General features: G+C 47.1%; 1 protein-coding gene across 1 annotated transcript; it reads right to left on the reverse strand.

The window, feature by feature from the left end:
- Window positions 1-4,427: 4,427 nt before the first annotated feature.
- Window positions 4,428-5,993, reverse strand: LOC122368899 (the record flags this gene model as incomplete). The annotated part of the gene is made up of 3 exons (XM_043343220.1): window positions 5,729-5,993; window positions 4,874-5,003; window positions 4,428-4,568 (listed from the first exon to the last, which is right to left on the reverse strand). Coding segments are annotated over exons 1-3 (531 nt in total), but the record flags the coding sequence as incomplete, so codon positions are not given.
- Window positions 5,994-22,920: the final 16,927 nt, after the last annotated feature.

Genomic DNA, 22,920 nt, shown 5'->3' on the forward strand with positions numbered 1-22,920 from the left:
AGTTGGTCGAAAGAGTCATGTCGCATGTCTTCGATTCGGCAGGCCTTCCTGAGTCCATTGGTGGCTTTCCCGACTCGCTAGCTCAATTTGATCAAGAGTTATTGACGAAAAACTAATATGACCTTGATGACGTCATAAATGACGTCACGCAAGGTCAACATTGCAAAAGTAACGCATCTAACCTTGCAAGGAGTACATCAAATCACGATTCTGTGTGCTTGAGATAGTTGGAGATCGTTCCCGGCGCCAGAATAGCAGTTTTCATTTTTCCCCATTGACTTATAATGGTGAGGTCACGAAAATGACCTGACCTCATATGACCTTTAGGAAAAATCCGAGATATACAAGTTGTGGGACTCATAATGGATACTAGATCCTGCAAGTTTCATTTCCCTGTGACATCTCCTCTGGCAGTGAGGGCGTTGCGAAGTTGCGACATCTGAAGACCGTGCAGAGGTTCACTTATGACGTCATAGGTCAGTGACCTGACCTGACCCAAAAATGCAGTTGGTTTCAAAAGATCCGGCTTGGATCAAAGGTCAGGTATGCAAAGTTTCAGCTCTCTATCGCCAGCGTGTTCGGAGCTATCGCGAAAAAAACCCTATGGGGGGGGGGCGGCACCCGCCCCCCCTCGGCCGGCGAGGGTTAATTTGACACCTTGTGTTAAAATTTCAACTTTCTATCTACCATAGTTTGGCCAGAAATGACGTCAGAGTGACGTCATGTCGGCCGATTTTGCTGCAAAATATTGAATTATGGCAAACACTCTCAAGAGCGTAGTTTTAAAGCTAGATCCAATTTCTTTACATCAGTGCACTACAAATACACGTAGCTATCAAACTGCTATCTCAAATTTTCAAGTTAAAATTTTGAAAAATATTTTTAAAATTACAAAAAAATATAGGTACTTTTTGATTTTTTTTTTTTTTAAAGTTTTTGATTTTTTTTTTTTTTGCAAAAAACGGAAAATATGTGATAGAAAACACACTGATGAACTACTCTAGCAAGTTTTAGCCGAATATCTTCAAAAATAGCCAAGTTATTTGCTTTTTTTGTCAAAATTGTACAATTATATACTTTTCAAAACCATTTTTCAGTACGTTTTTTACATCGTACAGAAATATACCTACATTAATGGTACCATTGTGTTCCTGAGCTCAAACTGCATCTTATATGCCCTTTTTTTGAAAAAAAATTCATTTCCAAAATTTAACTTTTCTGACCTGAAATTGACCTGACCTCCGGTAAATTCAGCTTAAAATGACCTTAAATGACACATACGACATTTTTTTCGAAATCTACGCGTAAAATTGACCATAAAACATGCGTCACGTGACCGATACATGATATACAATTTTCGTGACCTAGGATGATCTGGCCTTGACCTGCAAAAATTCGAAGTAAAAGTTCGGTACCATCAGGGTATCTAAGGCATATATCAAGGAGTGCTTAAACCAAAAATGAGCCTGATCGGATTTGTCAGCCGGCGACAAGAGCCTAAATTGTGAACAAACAAAAATGCCGATAATTTTTACTTTGACCTGACCTGTGACGCCATCGGTGACCTCGAGGTCAATGAAAATAGGTTTTACGCGACAGTTTTTCCAGCGCTATCAGACGCCGTTTGAATTTTGACGATTGGCTTGGCAGTTTCGGAGATAAGAGGGGGGAAGCCCTGGAGAGTCCCCCGCCCCCCAGTCACTCGCGTTATGGAAAATACCCCAGTCATGCGCGGGTTAAGCTTTCAAACATGGGATATGCTGTTGCTCCCATGCATTAGGGTGCGGATCATGGTCACCAGAAGGTCAGGTCAGGCCATTGACCTTTGATGACATCGGTTCACTTTGTCGAGTTTACATGTTTCTATGCTAGTTTTTTAGCTGAATTCGAATTAAGCAAGCATTTAAACACTCATTAACCCGCGCCCGGCTGGGGGTCCTGGATTTCCACGCCCTGCTGGGGGGGGGTGTTTGAACACCCCCCCCCCCTTCTAACTCGGCTCTTGGGCCACGTAGCGATACGCGGAAGGCGGCGTTCGAAAGAGCGTAAAAAATAATGAGGAAATCACTTTGGTCAATTTTTTGGTCAGGTCAAAGGTCAGGTCACCAGAGGTCATTGAAGGCAAAATTTCGCCGATTTTCAGGTCGAATGTCGACAATTTCCAAGAAGCCAACGCATAACTCGGGAACCAATAGAGCTACAGCGCCGCGGTAAAGCGCATTCGATAGCCCTATTAACGCCCTTTCTGAGTAATTTTCTCAGATTTGACCTAACGTCAACGGTTTTGCCTGCAGGGGGCAAAAACTAAAAAAATAGCCGATTTTTTCGGAAACAGTCTTTCTGCAATAACTTTTGACCCAAGCCTTGTACGAGCTTACTTTTACCAGCATCGTGTTCCTCTCGTCAAGACGCATCGAATGAACTATAACTTGACCTTGAAAGGTCAACTTGAAAATTTGACTTCAGGTCAAGGTCATGACCTGACCGGAAAGGGTCATGTTGCATATCAGTCGATCCGTATCGTCGAGCTGAACACATCTAAGGGGTTTTCATCGTTCTAGCATGCCTCTATCAAAAGTTATTTGCGAAAAACTGTTAGATACCATTCGTGACCTAAGATGACCTCAGGGCATAAACAGGGGTCACGGACACCATTTTCATGTTCAGTGTGTCTAAACCACTTGTAATTCAGTGTTTGGGAGTGTTTATAATGTCTTTCGTCCAAAAGAGACGCATTTCAATTTTCTCCCGTTGACTTATAATGGGGAGGTCGCAAAATTGACCTGACCTTAGGTCATCGATATCAAAATTCTGAGATATACATTTTGTACATGTTAATGCTCTTAGCAATCGCTGAAAGTTTCAAAGCGATCGGTCACTCGGTGTAGCTCTGACAGACATTGAAACTTTTTATGAGGTGAGGTCACCTTTAGTGACCTGGTGACCTGACCTTGAATGACCTTGGTCTGAAATTTTCACAACATGTGTAGAATTGATGTATGATAAGGTGTACCAAAAACGGCGGCGCGGAGCGCCGCCGTTTTTGAGATATTCGCGAAAAACCACAAGGGGGGGGGGGGTGTTCAAACACCCCCCCCCCCCCCAGCAGGGCGCCGGTTAAGTAGTTTTGGTGCTTTCGTAACATGTTACGAAGCTGTCAGAGGCGGTTGCCACCTACCACGAATACCTGGCTGGTTGACCTGACCTGAACTGACCCGACCTGGCCTAAATGCATGAAGACATCATCTATGATAATGACTTACATTAGCAGCTACGCTTTACAACGTTCTAACAGGTCCCGATTTTCCCGACGATTGAGTCATTGACCTGACCTGGAAGGTCAACTGATGAACTAGAACCCTAAAATTAGGTATCATCGTCTTTCTCTCGTCACGGGCAACACGCTCGTTTTTCTGCGAAGCCCTAGTTCGATCAGGGGCCAAACGCGAGGGGGATCGCACCAACGCCCTTGTGCCGTCGAAAGACGCAAAATGGCACGTGCCGGCGAGGGATAAGCTTCAATCAATTCCCTACAGGTAACCAAAGTTTGGCGCCGTTTTTATGCTAAAGATCGGCGAAAAAATTGGGGTGTTTAACGCCCCCCCCCCCCCCCAGCAACTCGCGGGCTAAGGCAGTGTACCAAATTTTGCCGAAATCGGCCCAGCCGTTCTCGAGATCTGGAAGCGGCAGCCTGCACGTTTGCACGCGCAAACTGGATCCCAACTGACTTTTGCACGGCACCGTTCTATCTGCCCTTAGCCTTGTATCAAAGTTGAGCGAAATCGGTTCAACCGTTTTCTAGATCTGGAAGCTACCTCTGCAGAGCACGTGCGCACGTGCACAGGTAGCTTACAAACCCAACCATACAAATGGAAATGCATTGTCTGGTGGGTGCCTATTGGGTGCCTACTGCCTACCCAACTGCAAGTTTTGCCGCAATTGGCCAAGTAGTTACCGAGATTGCAATTATTACCAAATCTGGCATCTCTTCGTTTTTGCACGTGGCGGTGGTACGTGCATGATGGTCACCCACATGCATCGGCAATAGTCTTATGGTTGGGAGCAGGCAAGGAGCTACCCTAAAAATTACCGCATCGTTCATCTGATGCTTCCCCACTATATCGTCATGCAGTGCATTTGTTTTGTGAGAATATCACTGTTGTTCGTAATAAATGCCGAGACTATAAAAAAAAAATTACCGCAAGTAAATCGGTTCAGTGGTGTTGCGGATATATAAGCTTCGCGAAAGCGCGCCCACGTCCGGCTGGCCGATCATACCCGGAAATTTCTGCTATTCTACGTAAGATTTCAATTGCTTCGCTCGCTCGTAATAACAGTCAGGCTATGTATTGCACTATGCCTATACGGTATACAACCTGGAGGCCCTGCTGGCAGGGGATGGGGTGGCTAAGCGGTCGAAGACTTACTGTGCGTTCCATTTCGTGCAAGCGCTTCTTCAGTGAGGCGTTGGTGTGCTCGAGGTCGTTGGTTTTGCTGATGAGGTCCTCATTGCGCGCTTCAGTCTCGCACAGCTTGGTCTCCGTGGCGGAATTGGTGGCGCGTGATTTCTTAAATAGATTTGTAGAGTGAAGATGGGGCAGAACGTGAGGGTCAAATGTGCCGTGAACGAAGGTTGAGGGGACCCAGACTTCATGTGTCACACGTAGCACATGCACTGTCGGATCTAAGAAGCGGGAACATTTGGGGAGTTTATCTCTTCCAAAGTGCCGAAATTCATGAAATTTTCTCAATTTTCCCCAACATCGAAAGAAAAGCTGGTTAGCAAATAGCAATTGTTATGGTAAAATTTCGTTTAAATTGCACCTCAAGACATACCGATGCTAGCCCGAAGTGGACAGCACAGGTAATTTACCTTCAGGTCATCCTCCGCCCTCTTCTGGTCGACCAGCGCCTGGTTCAGTCGGTCCTCCAGTTCGCGCACCTGAGCCCTCTCCAGTGGCACCTGCGTCTCGACGCCCTCCTCCTGCTCTCGTGGCACCAGCCTGGCGGCCAAGTACGGATAGTGTTACACAGCAGCCCGTCCCGCGCGTAACCGGGACAAAGCACAGAAGTAGTGACCAACACTTCGAGGCTCCCCACACCGCCGCGCCCTCCAGCCACCGACCCATACCAGTGTTATAAGGTGTGGGTAGGCTGTGCCGCTTGACATGTAAGTGAAGCGGCACAGCCTACCGGTACCAGGCGGCTGCTGCCAATGCTGAGCCATAGGAAACCGGTGAATAAAGAGTGGAACATCAACCTGCCCCCGAGTGTAGTAAGTACGGGGACCCGCAGTGGCTACTGTACTTACATACACGAACCCTAAGTCTAACAGTCTGTCCTGTCCAGTAACAAGTGATAACATTGATATCGACTGCCGGTCCCTGTACAAGGGCAGCTGAGGTTTTCTGTGCGTGCCCTCTGACAGCTTATCGTTGTTCCCTGTGAGGGTGCTGGGACAGTTTACTCACAATGAAAACAATTTAACCCAAGGCCGGCGAGTAAACCGGCGTTTCGCAGGTACCCCTATCCGCAACCATTTTTATCCACCCTCCCAGGAGTCAATTTAAGGCATTACATTTCGTAATTCATTCTGGAAAGTAGTAACACTCCACGACTATTCGCGCACCAGTGCACGCAGCCAGTACCACCCCACCCCCCCCCCTGGTGCCTCCCAGTCTTACCCCTGCTGTCTCCCAGTCTTACCCCTACTGCCTCCCAGTCTCACCCCTGCAGACGGCCGAATGGCGCTGTAAGCCGGCGGACCTCCTGCCGCAGCTCCTCCACGACGACCTGGCGAGTGGAGCGCTCCTCGACCATTGCCTGCTGCAGGCGGACCACCTCACTATGCAGTGCGGTGTTTTCCTCCTCTTGTCTTTTCATCTCTGTCTTCAGATTGGTCACCTCGCTCTTACACCCCTTCGTCTCTTCACGTTGGTTGGTCATTTCTTCGAGCAGAGCCTTCGTTTCTTCGCGCAAAAAGTTCATTTCTCCACGAACAGCTGCGATTTCCATCTGGAACACATGATTCTAGGCATCTTAACTGTTCAGGTGTTATACATGAAGAACGAGCGCATGAAGCATGGTGTTACGGCCCACCGCCACGCAGGGGTGGTGGGGGACAGAGACGGGGGTCTATAGATAGAGCCATTTCTGAATCATATCAAATACTTGTTCGGCACCCATATGGTGTTTTTACATAGCATACGTGGGGTGAATGAAAAGTTTTGAGCCTAACACAGTTACAGGTGACGCAGGTTAATGAAAATTTGGTCACACATCTTGCCACTATTTTAGGTGTGAACACCAAGTTTTGAAGTCCTAGCCCTTTTCCTTTCGTTTTTAGAGCCCGTTAAAGTGAAGAGGATTACGCGTTCGGTGAAAAGGGAGAAAATCGAGAACCGAACTTTTATTAAGTATTGCGATTTCAAAGCCATGCCTTCATCTGAAATTAAAAATGACCTGAAATGAAACTTATTGGTTGTGGCCCATCATATGGCACTGTTAAGGTTTGAGCTGCTAATTTCAAGCAGGGCAGGAGCAGCGTCCAAAATGAACAAATATCAAAAACGCCGTAGAATGTGACAAAATCCGAAAACATTGACCCTGCTCTACACTGTAAAAAAAGATTAGCACCCCGGTGTGCTAGTCGGATGCTGCGGTTCTGGAACAAGAGCCCTGGGTGCTTAACCTGCACTTAAAATGTTCTACATTTAGCAGTCTAAGACTCTTAGGTACTTGTCTAAGCTCCGAAATTGACAATTTGCCCGCACTTGAAGCACTTCCCTGCTTCAAGGGTGCTTGGAATAGCACCAACGCACGGATGGTGCTAATCTAAGCATCAGTTTTAAGCACCGTGATCAAACTTCAGAGCTGATGAAAGCACCCAAAATATGCTTCATCGATTTTGGCGGGAACATCGCATCCGTTCGGTGCTAATTGGTTTGCTTGTTCAGCATCTGGGTGCTTACGTCGTACGAAAAAAAGCAGCGAATTCAGAAAGCGCGCGGGATTCGCGACGCCATTTGCATTTGTCAAGTCAGTTGTGCGGGAGCGCTCGGCCGGGTTGGTTGGTCCATGTGCGTGCGGTCAGTGATAGAAACAGTGATGGTGTTGGTCGTTTGTAGGCGAATACGGGTATTCGTGAGTGACAATACTGAAGTGGGTGTCGTCTTAACTGAAATGAAGACCGAGTCTGAAGTCTGAAACGGAGCATCAATGGAGGAGCTGCGTGGGAACTTTCCAGCCTTGTCGGAGTGCTAAGGTGGGCTTGCACTGACCTGCTGTCGTGCTATGAATAATAATGGATGTAATTCCACACCTTTTTAGGGTTGATAAGGCAAAGTTTTATCGACATTTTACCAGATAGGCGACAGATAACTGATGGCTAATGAAATGAATTATAATCTTTACAGTGAAAGAGACAGTGCAGACTGCAGAATGCAGATGGCATATTTTTCCATTTATCTATTACGGGCATGGTTGACGGCAGACGTGGCTGTTTAGGGCGGTGGCCGCAGCCTGTATAGCGGCGCCGATATGTTGTGATTTATCAGCTTATGTTATAATGCCAGGGGAGCGGCCCTGTGGCACTGTTCGCATGGACGTGCTGATATTCTGTTGTTGTTGTTGTTTTTTAATTTGTAAAAAGGTGCTTTGTGATTAAGAAGTTTACGCTTGTGCTTAAATTTAACTCTAATAACCGTCATACGTCATGTCCATTACCATAAATAAACGACAAACAACTAAACAACTAAACGTGTTTGCAGCATGATGTAGGCATTAAGAATCGCAATGTTCCTTTCGATTTAGCTCGGCTCCCGGCCGGCGGCTACGTCCCTCGCCGCCACTCTTCAAAATGCGTCTAAGTTTTCTCCGCTCCGAATAAAAGTCCCGGCCTCCGCCAGAGGCTCGAGAAGGTTGGTGTCAAGTACCCATGTGCTTAGCACGTGCTTACGCTGTAGCACCATACGGCAGTAAGCACCCACTAGGAGCTGAAAATTGAACTCGGCACATTTTTGGGTGCTAGACGCATGCTAGGGTGCTTCGGTGCCAATGTTAGCACCCGATCTCTTAATGAAGCACCCTTTGGGTACGTGAATTTAGCACCAAAGCACCAAAACGGTGCTAGTGCTAGCACCTATTTAGCACCTATGGCTCTTAATGAAGCACCCTTTGGGTGCGTGAATTTAGCACCAAAGCACCAAAACGGTGCTAGTGCTAGCACCTATTTAGCACCTATGGCTCTGAACTAAGCACTCTTTGGAGTGTAAGTTGAGCACCAAGATGGTGCTAATGCTAGCATCTAGGGCTCTTGAGTAAGCACCATTTGGGGCATACATTAAGCACCAACAGGGTACTGAAAATTGAACTCTGACTTATGACCCAAAGGGTGCTAATCTTTTTTTACAGTGTAGGCGTGTGGATGCTGGATCCAAGACTGTGAGCTCATCAGATAGCGATAAGAATGGACATCTCCCAGGAGCAGGCTGGCGACATTCTTACCAATGGGCACGACATGAGAAAGGTCTCTGCTCATTGGGCCTCTCGGCTTTTTGCTGCAGAGCACGACGAGAGATGTGTAATGACATTTGGTGCTAGTTGAAGTAGATTCTGAGAATTCAAAGTCACTTTTCGCTACCGATGATAAACTGTGGGTGTTTCACTTCAATCCAGCATGGGAAGAACAGTGGAGTCAGTGAAAGAACGTCTCTACTCTAATCTGAAAAATTAAATGTCAGAGTCACAACCAGGAGGAAAGTGTTCCGTAATTCAGAAAATAAATGAGATGTCTTGCAACTGCACTTTTTCAAAGGGTCTGACTGTAATTGGGCATTACTAGGATGAACCACTGATACACCTTTGTTAGAAAATCAGGAAGATCAGAAGGGCAATGCTGACAAAATTGGTCGTGTTTCACCAGGACAATAAACCAGGGCATTTTTTCACTGGTTGCAATGTAAACAATCAATTACTGAGCCTTCCAATGTATCCCAAATTTAATCTTTTAACTAGCATTGGCATCCTTAGGGTGTCTATTTCTTTCTAAACCTAAAGAAAAAACTGACTGGATGACGCTTCACAAAAAATAATGACGTCATTGACACCGCGAGCACTTACCCAAAATAGCATGATTCAAGGCGCTAAAAAAAGTGAGGGAAAAAGCGCAAGGACTTCACAATTTGGTGTCCATCCATATCAACAGTGGCAAAATATGTGACCAAAGTTTCATTAATCTGCGTCACCTGTAACTATGTTAGGCTCAAAACTTTTCATTCACCCTACGTACATTCATGAGTGTCCAAACTAAATATGAACTTCATGTGACTTAACTTCTCAGCGGCCGGCGTTTTCTTTAGTCCATGATGGGACACCCGCCTGGCTTGGCCAGGCGGGCCACACCACGTCGCGTGGTGGTGGCGGCGAGCTATATTTTTATAGCTCGGCCGCCGCCCAGTCAAAATGCAGCTGAAATGTGGCGTCCGTTTTGTGTACTCGTATATTGCCAATACTGTATGTATATGCCAGCGTGTACGCTTGCCAAATATTACTCGCACGTTGTGGGGGTTTTGAAAGCCCTATTGTGTCGGTGCATATCAGGCGTTTGCGGGTTTAAAGGTCTCAATCTGGGGCGCTCGTTGGCATAGACGGAAAACCGGCGTCAGAAACCATGACAGAGATTGTCCTTGTTGGGCTTGAGAGCCTTCGATTATTATAGATGTACTTGTGTCATATTTGCATGATTTGTCAATAAACGTGAAAAAAAACTTATCAGCGGCCAGAGCACAAAGAGTAAACACCCCTAAATTATGAAAATGTTTACTTTAAACTGACCTGTGACGTCATCGGTGACATTGAGGTAAAAAAGGGTTCGCTCTACATTCTAACAATGCTATCGAATGCTTTTTGAATTAAAAAAAAATCGAGACAGTTCTTTCGGAGAGAGGAGAGCTCTGTTGAGCCACCTTCCTCAGTCCCTCGCGCTATAGAATATACACCAGTTAATTGTGGTTTTAACCAGCGCCTCGTTGAAGTCTGGTGGGTTCCTGGTTTCGCTTGGGGGGGGGGAGGGTCCAAAGAGGCAAGGGCCCCCTGTCGTATATCCGGTAGCAATAGTCGGATCGGAAAAATTCAAAAGGCATTCAAAAGAGCTTATCAAGATGCACAAGATACGATATCTTTGACCTCGATATTTACCCCTCGCGGGCCGAGGGGGTGCCGCCCCCATTAGTTTTTTTTTCGCCATAGCTCCAACCACGCTGACGATAGAGAGCCGAAACTTAACCCTCGCCCGCACATGCCATTTTCCCATCCAAGAACGCACATGGAGGGGGGGGGGGTGGTTGCCACCCCCGCGCCATTTCGTTCCTGTTGGAGATAGAGCTTAGCGGTAAAGACCAAAAAGATTCTTTGGGAAGGGACAAATGATACCCAGTTTTACCTTCTCAGGTCAGTCATTGACCTTCCAGGTCAGGTCAAACTAAAAAATGTTGCTGTTTTGGGTCACCGTTGGATATCAAGTGCGCTGCTTATCATATACCGATGACGATGCCGTTTTCTGGTGCCAAGCCAGCTAGAACCTCTTTGTCACACTACCAGACCAGATTTTTGCTGCTGAGGTCATTTCAGGTCAAGCTAGGTCAAGGTCAATTATATGTGTTTGTATGTCTGTGTGTGTCTGTGTGTGTACTGATGTGTGCACCGATTATTTATGTGTCCATATTACATGAAATCATGATCAGAGAAGCTGTTACCAAAAATGCAGTCAAAAAAACTTCACAAAAAGTAAATTCAGCTTGCCTAAAACGCAATTATCTTAGATGACCTAGGTTGACCTTGACCCTGACCTTGACACCTGTACATCGTCGAACAACATGTTCCATGATAGGTGGGAGGTAAGACTGGCAAAAAAAGGCCGAAATCAAGGTGTCAAAAGCTCACAAGGCCCATAGCAAACGCAAGATGTTGAGAATTGGCCATTTGGGTCATGACATGACCTAAAAAACAAGGTCATATCTCCGAAACCAAAAAACACAGAAACTTGAAATTTTCAGTGGACATCAAGAAAGGACAGAGGAGCAGGTATACGAAAAATCAGCCTTCTACCTCTAAAAATGTCGAGTGCAGAGCAGAAAGACTACCTGGGGGGGGGGGGGTGGCAACCACCCCCTCCATACGCGGGCGAGGGCTAACCTACCTGACCTTTGATTCAAGCTGAATCTTTTGACACCAACCGCGTTTTCAGGCCAGGTCTGGTCACTGACCTATGACATCATAAGGGAACCTCTGCACGGTCTTCAGATGTCGCAACTTCGCAACGCCCTCACTGCCAGAGGAGCTTTCACAGGGAAATAAAACTTGAAGGATCTAGTATCTATTACGAGTCTCACAACTTGTATATCTCGGATTTTTCCTAAAGGTCCTATGAGGTCAGGTCATTTTCGTGACCTCACCATATTATAAGTCAATGGAAAAATATCCAACTAAGCCGGGAACGATCTCCAACTATTCAAGCAACCAGAATCGTGATTTGATGCACGTCTTGCAAGGTTAGATGCGTCACGTTTGCAATGTTGACCTTGCGTGACGTCATTTATGACGCATCAAAGTCATATTAGTTTTTGTCAATAACCCCCGATCAAATTGAGCTAGCGAGTCGGGAAAGCCGCCAATGGACTCGGGAAGACCTGCCGTCGCGGGGTATTCACAAGAAATCATGAGGGGTATGTGGAAACCCGCTCCCCTCAACAATTGCCCAAGTTAAAAAGTGCAACTATAAGCAGCGTCAATAAATGAATGCATTATAGTAGCGAAGTTGATTCAGTGCATATTGCTCCAAAAATTTTCCTCTGTTTTGCACACTTGCCTTGCTTTGTGGATCTTGCACGGGGTCAGTAGATCGCTCCTCTCTAGCCCTATTAGTGGCAGGCTCCTGGCTACCCCTATTACTGGCAGGGGGGTCTGTTTACGACCCCCCTTGATATCCCGAGATCTAACGGGCCGATTTTCAAAATTCAAACGGCATTCGATTTCGCTCAACGTGATCTACATTTCTAAAAAAATAAAAATTAAAAATGTCAATAGGGGGGTAGAGGGGGGTAAAAACGGGCAAATTGCAGATACATTTTAGACTGTTTATCACGGCCAGGTTTCTGAACCAATCTTAACGCAACTTTTGCCGATCGATAGAGAATGAACCAGGAATTCACATGGTTCCTAAAAATATGCATTTTCAAAAATCATAGGCGGATACAGATCATTGAGATTGGGGGTACACAAAAAGTATAGTAAATAAGGTTTTTGTTGGTACTGTTTCTAAAAAGGCTGGTAATGGTCTTGTTACGGAGCGAGCGAAGCGAGCGGAGTCTCATACTGAATTAAGGGAAAATCCTGAGTATGAGCGGCCGGCCGGCCGGCCGTGGGGACGCTCTTTAAAGGCTAATATCTTAGGAACGGGACATCCGATTGACAAGCGGTCTTCTTTACTGAATGTCACTGGGACGTAAAAGTTCTGTGGTGTGATGGCCACCATGCGTTCTTGCCAACCACCGCACGTGGCGCGTGGTAAAGTTGGACATTTTTTTAAGAACCCCCAAAATTGCAACCTCAATAACGGCACAATGGTTGGGCCGATTGAATTGAAACTCGGTACACAGTTAGGTCTCCATCAGATAATTAATCTGCATGTGTTATGGTTGGGGTGCTACAGCACGTGCGCACGTGCAGGGGGCGCTCCCAGATCTCGAGAACGGCTGGGCCGATTGCGCTCAAATTTGGTACACGGTTGGGGACCAGTTAGTAGGGTGCCGTGCAAAAGTCAGTTTGGACCCCGCTTGCACGTGCGCACGTGCAGTGTGCCGCTTCCAGATCTCGAGAACGGCTAGGCCGATTGCGCTGAAATTTGGCACATCGCTAAAGACCGGTTAGTAGGGTGCAGTGCACAAGTTAGTTGGAGGTACCCCTCGCAATTTCGCACGTGCAAGGCCCATCCTCTCGCTCGCTCCGTTGGTCGCCCAAAAGGCGTTTTACTGGTTATGTTACAATTTTCTTATAAGAGAACGACTACAATTGTATTGGTCATGCATAGGCGGTGTCAGGGCACCTATGTTGGGAGGTAAAACATAACCCCCCTTTTTGGACGCCTGGATCCGCCTATTATAGCAAAAACGTGTCAAAAGAGGATGCACAATAACTTGGTATATGTTATCACATGATACCTTTCATTCACTGTTCGTAAAACTGGTGCATACAGTTATAATACATCAGCATCGTGATCTTCGCCCAAATGACTCGCTTCACGAATAGGACCCCCCAAATTCCCAGTGCTCTGGAGCCGCCCCTGGTAAAGTTATGAACTTGAAATTTTAAGGGAATGTGCTCAATTTAGTTTTAGGAAAAGTCAGAAAATTTCAGCATCGTAGCTTCAGAAGTTTCGGAGATATTCCCGAAAAACCTGAGGGGTGGATGAAAACAACCCCCCTGCCACTAATAGGGCTAGGTCGCACTGTGCGACGCCCGGACCCTCAATGCCAGTCTTGTCCCTTCCGACACACCGCGCGGTGCTCTTGATACTCTACAGGCGATATGGTATCTTCTGCACCCGATAAGGTATCAGTGTATCAACTGGGAAAGCCGTAATACGGCTCAGACGATAAACGCGAGGCCACTTTGAGGGGCGGGGACTAGTTTGTTTATTTGTTTATTTCACAACATCGCCAACAGGCAGTACCCATTGAGAGGCGAAGTCAAAAACATACGAATGCATCGAAAGAAAGAATAGATAAGAGTCTACTAGCTTTGCATGCTACATGCCTACACAATAAAAGCATATAGTAAAAATAAATATGGTGAAAATATACCTGCTATAAAAATATACCTAATATAAATATGATTAATCAATAAAAGTATAGACTAAGAACAAGACGCACTGTGATAAAAGTATACAGCATGAAGTATGATGGATAAAACACTATGTCAATGGCATCGCTCTCACATACTTCCTAACATGACCTTTGAACATACAAAGGCTCGTGTCAAAAACATCGGCTTTAGGAACATCGCGCAGGAAGCTGTTCATCATCTCAGGAAGCCGGTTAACCCTAGAACGCCTAGGGGGGGTTGTATCAACCCCCCCCTGAGGTTTTTTCGAAGTGCACGCTAAACGGCTGTCGTAGCGGGCTGAAATTTTTAATACCCTCTGGGGCAACCTTTGCGCATCTTTTGCCGAAAAAAATTGATCGGGTCATGTCAGGTCACGGAGTTATGACGTCATAAGAGGTACAGCCTCCGGCCGACAGTTACCAAACGTGTGCGCCGAATCCCTAGGTTTTCTGCCGGTGATACCCACATTGTTTGATGGATCATAATGAAACTTCCCATGCATGTTGGGGCAAGCATTGGCTATCGTGTGGTGCAAGAAAATTGACCGGGTCAGGTCAGGTCACGGAGCTATGACGTCACAAGAGGAACAGCGTCCGGTACTATTTTTGAAAAGCGCCCGAACCACTATTTTGCTAATTCTTGTCACCTCAATGGGAATATGCAGCAATATTAGCTTCTATAGGGAGCAAATGGACCTCCCAAATCCAAAAATACAATCAGATTTCAAAAATTTAAATTTTTGATTTTTCGAATTTCTGCCGCCGACTGTGACCTTGCCGACTTCCGGCGCTCCCAACGCGCCATTTTTAGAGCTAGGGAAACGAAATACATACCAAACGATAGAGAATTGATCAAGAAACACGATAGTAAGGTTTCAAGTCGATATCTCCCACCGTTTTGCCGCAATCGTTGCGCAAAGTTGAAAAAGTTTGATTTTTTCGGAAAATTTGACCTTTGACCGGTCATAAGTAGGTCAAATGTTGACCTAGGACCAAAAAATAAACCACCAATCGCGAGATCTCGTTGAGAGCAATCCGTTGTTTTTTCCGCTAAGCTCTACGACCTTCCGTTTCGAAACGCCAGGGGGGGTCGTAACAACCCCCCCCCCCTGGTCGTTCGTGTTATGAGAAATGGCCTGGTCGTGCGAGGGTTAAAGATTCCCGTCTTCACAGCGTTCACACGGGCATACGGAGTCTCAAAGAGCGAAAGTCGGCGTGTGGTGCGTCCGGGTACATGAAGTGAAAAACAGCTGAGGAGGTATGGCGTATCCACCTGACCGCGACAAACATTTCGTAAAAACATGATATCGTATTGCATGCGCCTGGCTTTCAAAGTGGGCATCTCAAAGACCTGCAGCAGATGTTCATAGGACAGCGAGCTAAACACAATGTTGTTTGATTTAGACGCCATCCACATAAGAAATTTGTGCTGTACTCGCTCCAGCCTCTCCACATGTGACTTTGCCGCGCCGCCCCAAATGACGCACCCGTACTCCAAGATGGACCCAATGTTCGCAAAGTACGTAGCCTGCAAGGTTTTCATGCAGAATTTTTTATTCGGGAGGCCAGTCTGAAAAGACCTAATCAAAACGCCGAGAGCTCTGTTTGCTTTTGAAACTATGTGGTTGATGTGGGCCAAGAATGTTAATTTTGAATCCAGCATTACGCCTAAATCACGTACTTCGGAAACGCGCCCTGATGGGGGGGGCCATTTTGGCCCCCCCCCCTGTAGTTTTTCTTTAATAGCGAGAAAACGGCGGCGCGCAGCGCCGCCAAATTTTTGGTACCTTACCGGGCATCAATTTGACACCTTCACACAAAATTTCAAGTCACAGGTCACCTCAGGTCAGGAGTTATTGAGGTCAAACTGAGGTCATGTTCGAGTAAAAATGAGCAAAAAACATGACATCTTGAAACGCTCACCAATTCTACAGTTAACAAGCAATTTTAAAGTTCTTTATGTGGTTGTGTAGACAAAAGACGGCGCTACAAAACTGCTATCTCGGATTTTCGAAATTTTGGGATTTTGACCCCCAAAAATAAAAAAATTGATTTTTTTTAGAAAAACTCAAAAAATTTCCAAAAAAATTTCGAATTTCGAAAAAAAACGGAATATATGTGATAGCCCCTGCGCTCTTCGATATACATACCAAATTTTAGATCGATACCTCTTTTTTTGGCCAAGTTATAGCGAAAAAACTGTTAAAAATTGATGACGTCAAATTTTTGAACTCAATTTTTAGCAATTCTAGACCTCGTAGGGCAAAACGGAGACCACCATTGAACTCCCCGTGACGAGCTGCATCGAATCAATACCCATTTTATGCAAAAATATCAACTTTGAAATTTGACCTAATTTGACCTGACCTTGACCTGACCTTGACCTGACCTTGACCAAAACGTGACCTAAGCTGGCCCTAAAGTCTGTCTGATCCACATAATCGCATTTGTCATGTAAAATGGACCATAAAACATGTATCATACGACACTTTCATATTGTGACCCCCCAGTGACCTGACCTCTGTGACCTGACCTGGTATCAGTGACCTCAAATAGCAAAATATGTGTTTGAAGATCATTTCCCCATCGACGATTTTCAATGAAATGCATTTTACACGATTTTACAACGCATTTCTTGAAATGCCTGTAAACGGTGAAAATTCGACCTTTGACCTGACCTGTGACGTCATCGGTTTGACCGAGGTCAATGAAATTGGGTCACAGGGTAGTTCCCCGTTGGGGCTATCCAACACCGTTTACTGCTTGTCGCTATGTTGCGTGGTTCTCGAGATCTGAGGGGGGGGGCCAAAATGGCCCCCCCCCCCCATCAGACCGCGTTGCTCGGCAGACCCCATCTGGGCGCGGGTTAATTGTGGTTTTACCCAGCGCCTCGTTGAGGTCTGGTGGGTTCCTGGTTTCGCTTGGGGTGGGGGGGAGGGTCCAAAGAAGCAAGGGCCCCCTGTCGTATATCCGGTAGCAATAGTCGGATCGGAAAAATTCAAACGGTATTCAAAAGAGCTTATCAAGATGCACAAGATACGATATCTATGACCTCCATATTTACCCCTCGCGGGCCGGAGGGGGTGCCGCCCCCATTAGGTTTTTTTTCGCCATAGCTCCAACCACGCTGGCGATAGAGAGCCGAAACTTAACCCTCGCCCGCACATGCCATTTTCCCATCCTAGAACGCACATGGGGGGGGGGGGTTGCCAACCCCCCCGCGCCATTTCGTTCCTGTTGGAGATAGAGCCAGGGGCGGATCCAGGAATTTTCGGGAGGGGGGGCGGCAAGTCGAAATAGGGGCGACCTGGCAATCCGGGGGCGCTCCATACAAAGGGGGCGCCAAACCGTCAAAATCGGGAGCTAAAAGCCCGCGCCGTGCTAGGGGGCGTTATCGCGCTCCCCAGTGGCGTATCCAGGATCTTGAAAAGGGGGAGGCCAAACCTGCTCAAGGGGCCCCACCCTTACCTTAGGGGCCCCAGTAGTGACGCACTTAACCCACGCCCAGGTGCGGTTCTGTGTCACTTTTACCATGTGAGGGAGCCTTTTTAACCCGCGAGTTGCTGGGGGGGGCGTTAAACGCCCCCACTTTTTTCGCCGGGCCATAGCATAAAAACGGCGCGCCGCAGGCGCGCCAAATTTTAGGTACCTGTAGGGAATTGATTGAAGTTCATTGTGACAAAGTTTCAAAAAAAAATCGGTCCGAAAAATTTTGAGATATTGAGGTTTTAGTGACGTCATGATTTCTGAGTTTTCGACCAAAAACGGCATATGTTCAAAAAATCATATAAAATCACAAAACAGACATACAGACATGCAGTAAACGCCATTAGACTGCCAATACCATGAACAATTAAATGGCTATCTTCGATTATTGATTATCGTTCCGCATTTTCCAAAAGCTTGAACTGAATCTTGGCAATTTCTCGTGACTACTTCACGACCATGATACATGCATTTCTTAAATTGAACTTTTTGAGCCAAACACGTACACATATGATAAAATGAATGCTACCATCGTGTTCTACGCCCCAAATTACCCATAAGACATGTGTCACGGGCTGCGAATATCAGTTTTGATTTTCGGGGACATGTGCCTACCCGGTTGACCTGACCTTGACCCTGACCTATGCTTGACTGACCCCTACATGAAGCTGACACTCTTGTAGGCCTTATATGATGGATTGTGCACCGTTTTGACAGAGTTTATGACGAGAGGCGCCCATTGCGAAGTCCTGAAGTCCATGCTACTGAAAGCCCGATTTCAGGTGTTTGACCTGACCTTGACCCGACCTGTGACCTCAAAATTCAACTTTAAAGTACTCATCTGACGCGTCTCGTCGCGTTCTTTCGTTTGCCGCCTCGTGCGTTTAGCTGCGCCTATTGGTTCTCGAGTTATCGGCTGGGGGCGTTTAACGCCCCCCCCCCCCCAGCAAACGGTGGGTGGCGAAATACCCCAGCAACTGCCGGATTAAGCACACTCGGCAATCTAAAAAAGAAAAGAAAAACATGAAAAAGCCATCGACATCGATAGCTCTGTATGAAGTGTAGGTACATACAATTTATTTCAGCAGTAGGCATACAGTTTTTTTTCTTTGGTCGGTGCCGGGGCCACTAAAGATTATCAAAAACAAAATGTTTTGTCAATTTTTTTACGATTGTAACATTTTTCAAAGGGCAGATGTCAATCTCTTAGTGTCTTGCGCTGGTTGAGGGCTGATACCCTTAACTTTAGCAGGGTCCGACTCGGGTTGAGCTCTGATCTAGACTCTGATGGCCATGGGTGTAGGAGCGCCAAAAATATTGGTGAAGGATGTCACCTGAACCCTCGGAGAAGTCACCTGAACCTTCGGAGAAGGTGCAGGACCTTACCGCAGTGGAGGGGGGGGGGGAATTTCGTCAACTCCTCCTGTTTTTTTTTTCTCGCAAATGTCTCACGCCATTATCATCTAATTAACGCCAACTTTTCAGTACATGCCTAAAATTGAATTTTTAGGTATCCAAGCATACCTTTGGATACCTATTACCTACCAAAGGTATCCACTATCCAAGCATACCTTTGGAACCTAAAGGTATGCTCCACTGCTCTTTTTTCGTGACCAAAGTCTTACAACTTTCCCACGAGTAAAAACAAGCCAATATATTTTGATATTCACGGCATTTACTGAGATTAACGGAAATTTCTGAGTATGAGCGGCCGGCCGGCCGGCCGCGGTCACGGTTCTGCGACGCTTATATCTCAGCAACCACTTGACCGATTTACACGCGATAATTTTTGTACGGTAGCTTCATTCCTTCTACCAAGTATTGGACTATTCCCGATGCATGTGGGTGACCCCTTATGCACGTGCCACGTGCAAAACGAAGAGGTGTCACTTTTGTAATTGTTGCAATATCTCGGTAACTACTTGGCCGATTGCGCTGAAAGTTGGCATGTAGGTAGGCACCCACTGGGCAATGCATATCCATGTGACAGAGTTGGGGTGCTGCTGCACGTGCGCACGTGCTGGGGTCGATTCCAGATCTCGACAATGGCTGGACCGATGGCGCTCAAATTTGGTAAACAGTTAGGGACCGGTTAGTAGGGTGCCGTGCAAAAGTCAGTTGGGACCCATTTTGCACGTGCGCACGTGCAGGGTGCCGCTTCCAGATCTCAAGAACGACTGGGCCGATTGTGCTCAAATTTGGCACATCGCTAGAGACCGGTTAGTAGGGTGCCGTGCACAAGTCAGCTGGAGGTACCCCGTCGAAATTTCGCACGTGCAAAGCTCACCCTCTCGCTCGCTCCGTTAGTCGCCCCAAAAGGCGTTATACTGGTTTATTAACCCGGCAGTTGCTGGGGTATTTCGCCACCCACCGTTTGCTGGGGGGGGGGGGGGCGTTAAACGCCCCCAGCCGATAACCCGAGAACCAATAGGCGCAGCGAAACGCACCAGGCGGCAAACGAAAGAACGCGACGAGACGCTTCAGATGAGTACTTGTTGAATTTTGAGGTCACAGGTCGGGTCAAGGTCAGGTCAAACACCTGAAATCGGACTTCCAGTAGCATGGACTTCAGGACTTCGCAATGGGCGCCTCTCGTCATAAACTCTGTCAAAACGGTGCACAATCCATCATATAAGGCCTACAAGAGTGTCAGCTCCATGTAGAGGTCAGCCAAGCATAGGTCAGGGTCAAGGTCAGGTCAACCGGCCAGGCACATATCCCCGAAAATCAAAACTGATATTCGCAGCCTGTGACACATGTTTTATGGGTACTTTGGGGCGTAGAACACGATAGTGACATTCATTTTATCATATGTGTACGTGTTTGGCTAAAAAAGTTCAATTTAAGAAATGCATGTATCATGGTCGTGACTCGTGAAGTAGTCGCGAGAAATTGCAAAGATTTAGCTCAAGATTTTGGAAAATGCGGAACGATAATCAATAATCGAAGATAGCCATTTGATTGGTCATGGTATTGGCAGTTCAATGGCGTTTACGGCATGTCTGTATGTCTATTCTGTGATTTTATATGATTTTTTGAACATATGCCGTTTTTGGTCAAAACTCAGAAATCATGACGTCACTAAAACCTCGATATCTCAAAAATTTTCTGAACGATTTTTTTGAAACTTTGTCACAATAAACTTCAATTAATTTCCTACAGGTACCCAAAATTTGGCGCGCCTGCGGCGCGCCGTTTTTATGCTATGGCCCGGCGAAAAAGTGGGGCCGTTTAACGCCCCCCCCCCAGCAACTCGCGGGTTAAATGGCGTGAATTGTGAAGAAGGTGGGCATAACACTTCATAACTGAAAGGATGGGGTAATTGGGTACCTGTTGCCGTTTTAGCAATAGCCTTTTTGTTCATCCCATTCGGCATTGCTTTTCTTTTTTTAACATTAGATCGACCGTCGAACCCAGTCGTTCTAGCATTGGTGAAGACCCTCACCTGCATTGCTCAAGATTGGTGAAGGATCCTTCACCAATCTAAAACTTTGGTGAAAGGTATCCTTCACCAAAGAGATACGTTGCTACACCTATGCGATGGCTCTAAGTCGCCCACATTGGCCTCATTCCGGCATCTGAAGGCTCATTCTGGCCTCGGAAAGACCAACACCGGCAACAGAGTGAACCACGCTGGCCTGCGGGCCCCATAATGGCCTCAGTAGATCCATGCTATGGCTGACCTCATACCCCCCCCCCCCCGCCGGCTCTTCGGAGTCTTTGAGTCAGTCTGAGGACCCTATACCGCTCTCGAACGCACGCCGGTCCCTAGAACCCCATGATGCCCCCTGAGGGTCCCACGCCGGCCTTTATAAGGGCCACTCCTACCTCAAGGGGCCCAAACATGCATAAGATCTGAAAAGTGGTTGCCGAGGCCCTCGAGGTGGCCTCTAATGGCCCGACGCCAGCCTATGAAGGCCCGCGCTGGCTTCTGAGGGCCCAGCACCAGTCTCTGAAGTCTGAAGTCAGATGACAGATGGCCCCACGCTGGCCGCAGATGGTTCACGCTGGTCACAGAGTGCCCAACACTGGCCTAAAGGGGCTCCGCATTGTCTTCGGAGGGCCCCAAGCTAGTCTCGGTGGCCAATGGGCCTCAATCTGACCTAAGAAAGCCCCATGTCGCTGGGCTACCCCACGCTGGACATAGACGGCCCCATGCTGGACATAGAGGGCAAACACTGGCCTTACAAGGCCTCACACTGGCCTTAGAAGGCCCCACATTGGCCTTAGAAGACACCACAATGGCCTTAGAGGGCCCACGCTGGCCTTAGAGGGCTGAGCGCTGGCTCCTTAAGGCTCTACACCAGCCTCAAAGGATCCCACGCTCAAGTACATGTAAGCTTTTTTATGGCCGCCAAAGCGACCTCTGAGGGCCCACGCTGGCATTTTAAGATAGTTTGACGCAGTTTGACTTTAGTTATGCTTGGGCCAGTACTTTGGATGAGGCCCTGAAGATATCGTTTCTCTTGGGACACTCAAGCAGGCACGTAGTACAGTCACCAGCACTTGCTACCCATCACCCCCGGACGGCGGGGGAGCAAGCTACCACCGCCCTTGCGAGACTAGCGCCGCCATGCGCCAAGAAATGGAAACACCACGTGACTGAGGCCACGTGAGGGCAGGGTCACGTGATGGAGGGGCGGAGCATAGTAGCTTTTGCGCCCGACACTAACTGAAATGCGGCGCTGTGATTGGGCGCTTTAGCATGAATGAAGCCCCGGCACCAGAATCCGCCGTTCGCCAGCCGTTCGCCTTATATGGAAGATAAGCCTGTGCGTTTCGTTGGTTTGAGAGCCACGGCACCATACGAATTGTGAGCCCCTTTGAACGGGTCACCGCCCGAGGCACTGAGGCGACGGCTGTGCCGGGCAAAGCCTAGCCTGGTGGGAGAGGTGGGCCAGGGAAAGTGCGATCGAGCAGCCACACTGAGACGTGGATTGGTATTATCTAACCGCGACAAACGCTACTAAACGATTCAGTTAAGAAGTTAGCGAGATAACCAGACCCAATAAAAAGTTTGTAATTCGATTTTGATTGACAAATGACATACAAGCCCGCTGTGATGGACCAAAAAAGGAGCTGAACAGTTCATACAACTTCTAAAAAGCTCAACGGTAAAAATTTAAAAGTCAAATGTTAAAATTCAGCCTGCATGTTTAAACTCGGGTCCAGCGCTGGTGCAGGAAGCTTATATTGCCAAGCTTGCAATTCCACTACATTGTAATATAACCAAGAGTTATGTGAGAGCAACAACTGAAAGCCTCCAGCCCCGTTGGGGGGGGGGGAGGGGGGCGCGAAACAGCCCCCTCTCCTTTTCAGTCGATATCTCCTAAAGTATAGCGTAGGTCGCCACCAAACTTTCAAGACCCCTCCGGGCATCATTTTACACCTTGTGAACAAATTTTTCCAGAGCTCTTATGAAAGGTTAGTCACAAATGACGTCAGAGTGACGTCATGTTCTGTCATTTTCGACCCAATAAAAGGTTTAGCGGGAGGAGCTGTCACGCTTACAGTTTTGAAGATAACAAAAAATAGGTATTCAAGATAAAAAAGA

The sequence above is a fragment of the Amphibalanus amphitrite genome, unplaced genomic scaffold (assembly GCF_019059575.1).
Source record: "Amphibalanus amphitrite isolate SeventyFive unplaced genomic scaffold, NRLGWU_Aamphi_draft 000988F_arrow, whole genome shotgun sequence".
Classification (NCBI taxonomy): Eukaryota; Metazoa; Arthropoda; class Thecostraca; order Balanomorpha; family Balanidae; genus Amphibalanus; species Amphibalanus amphitrite.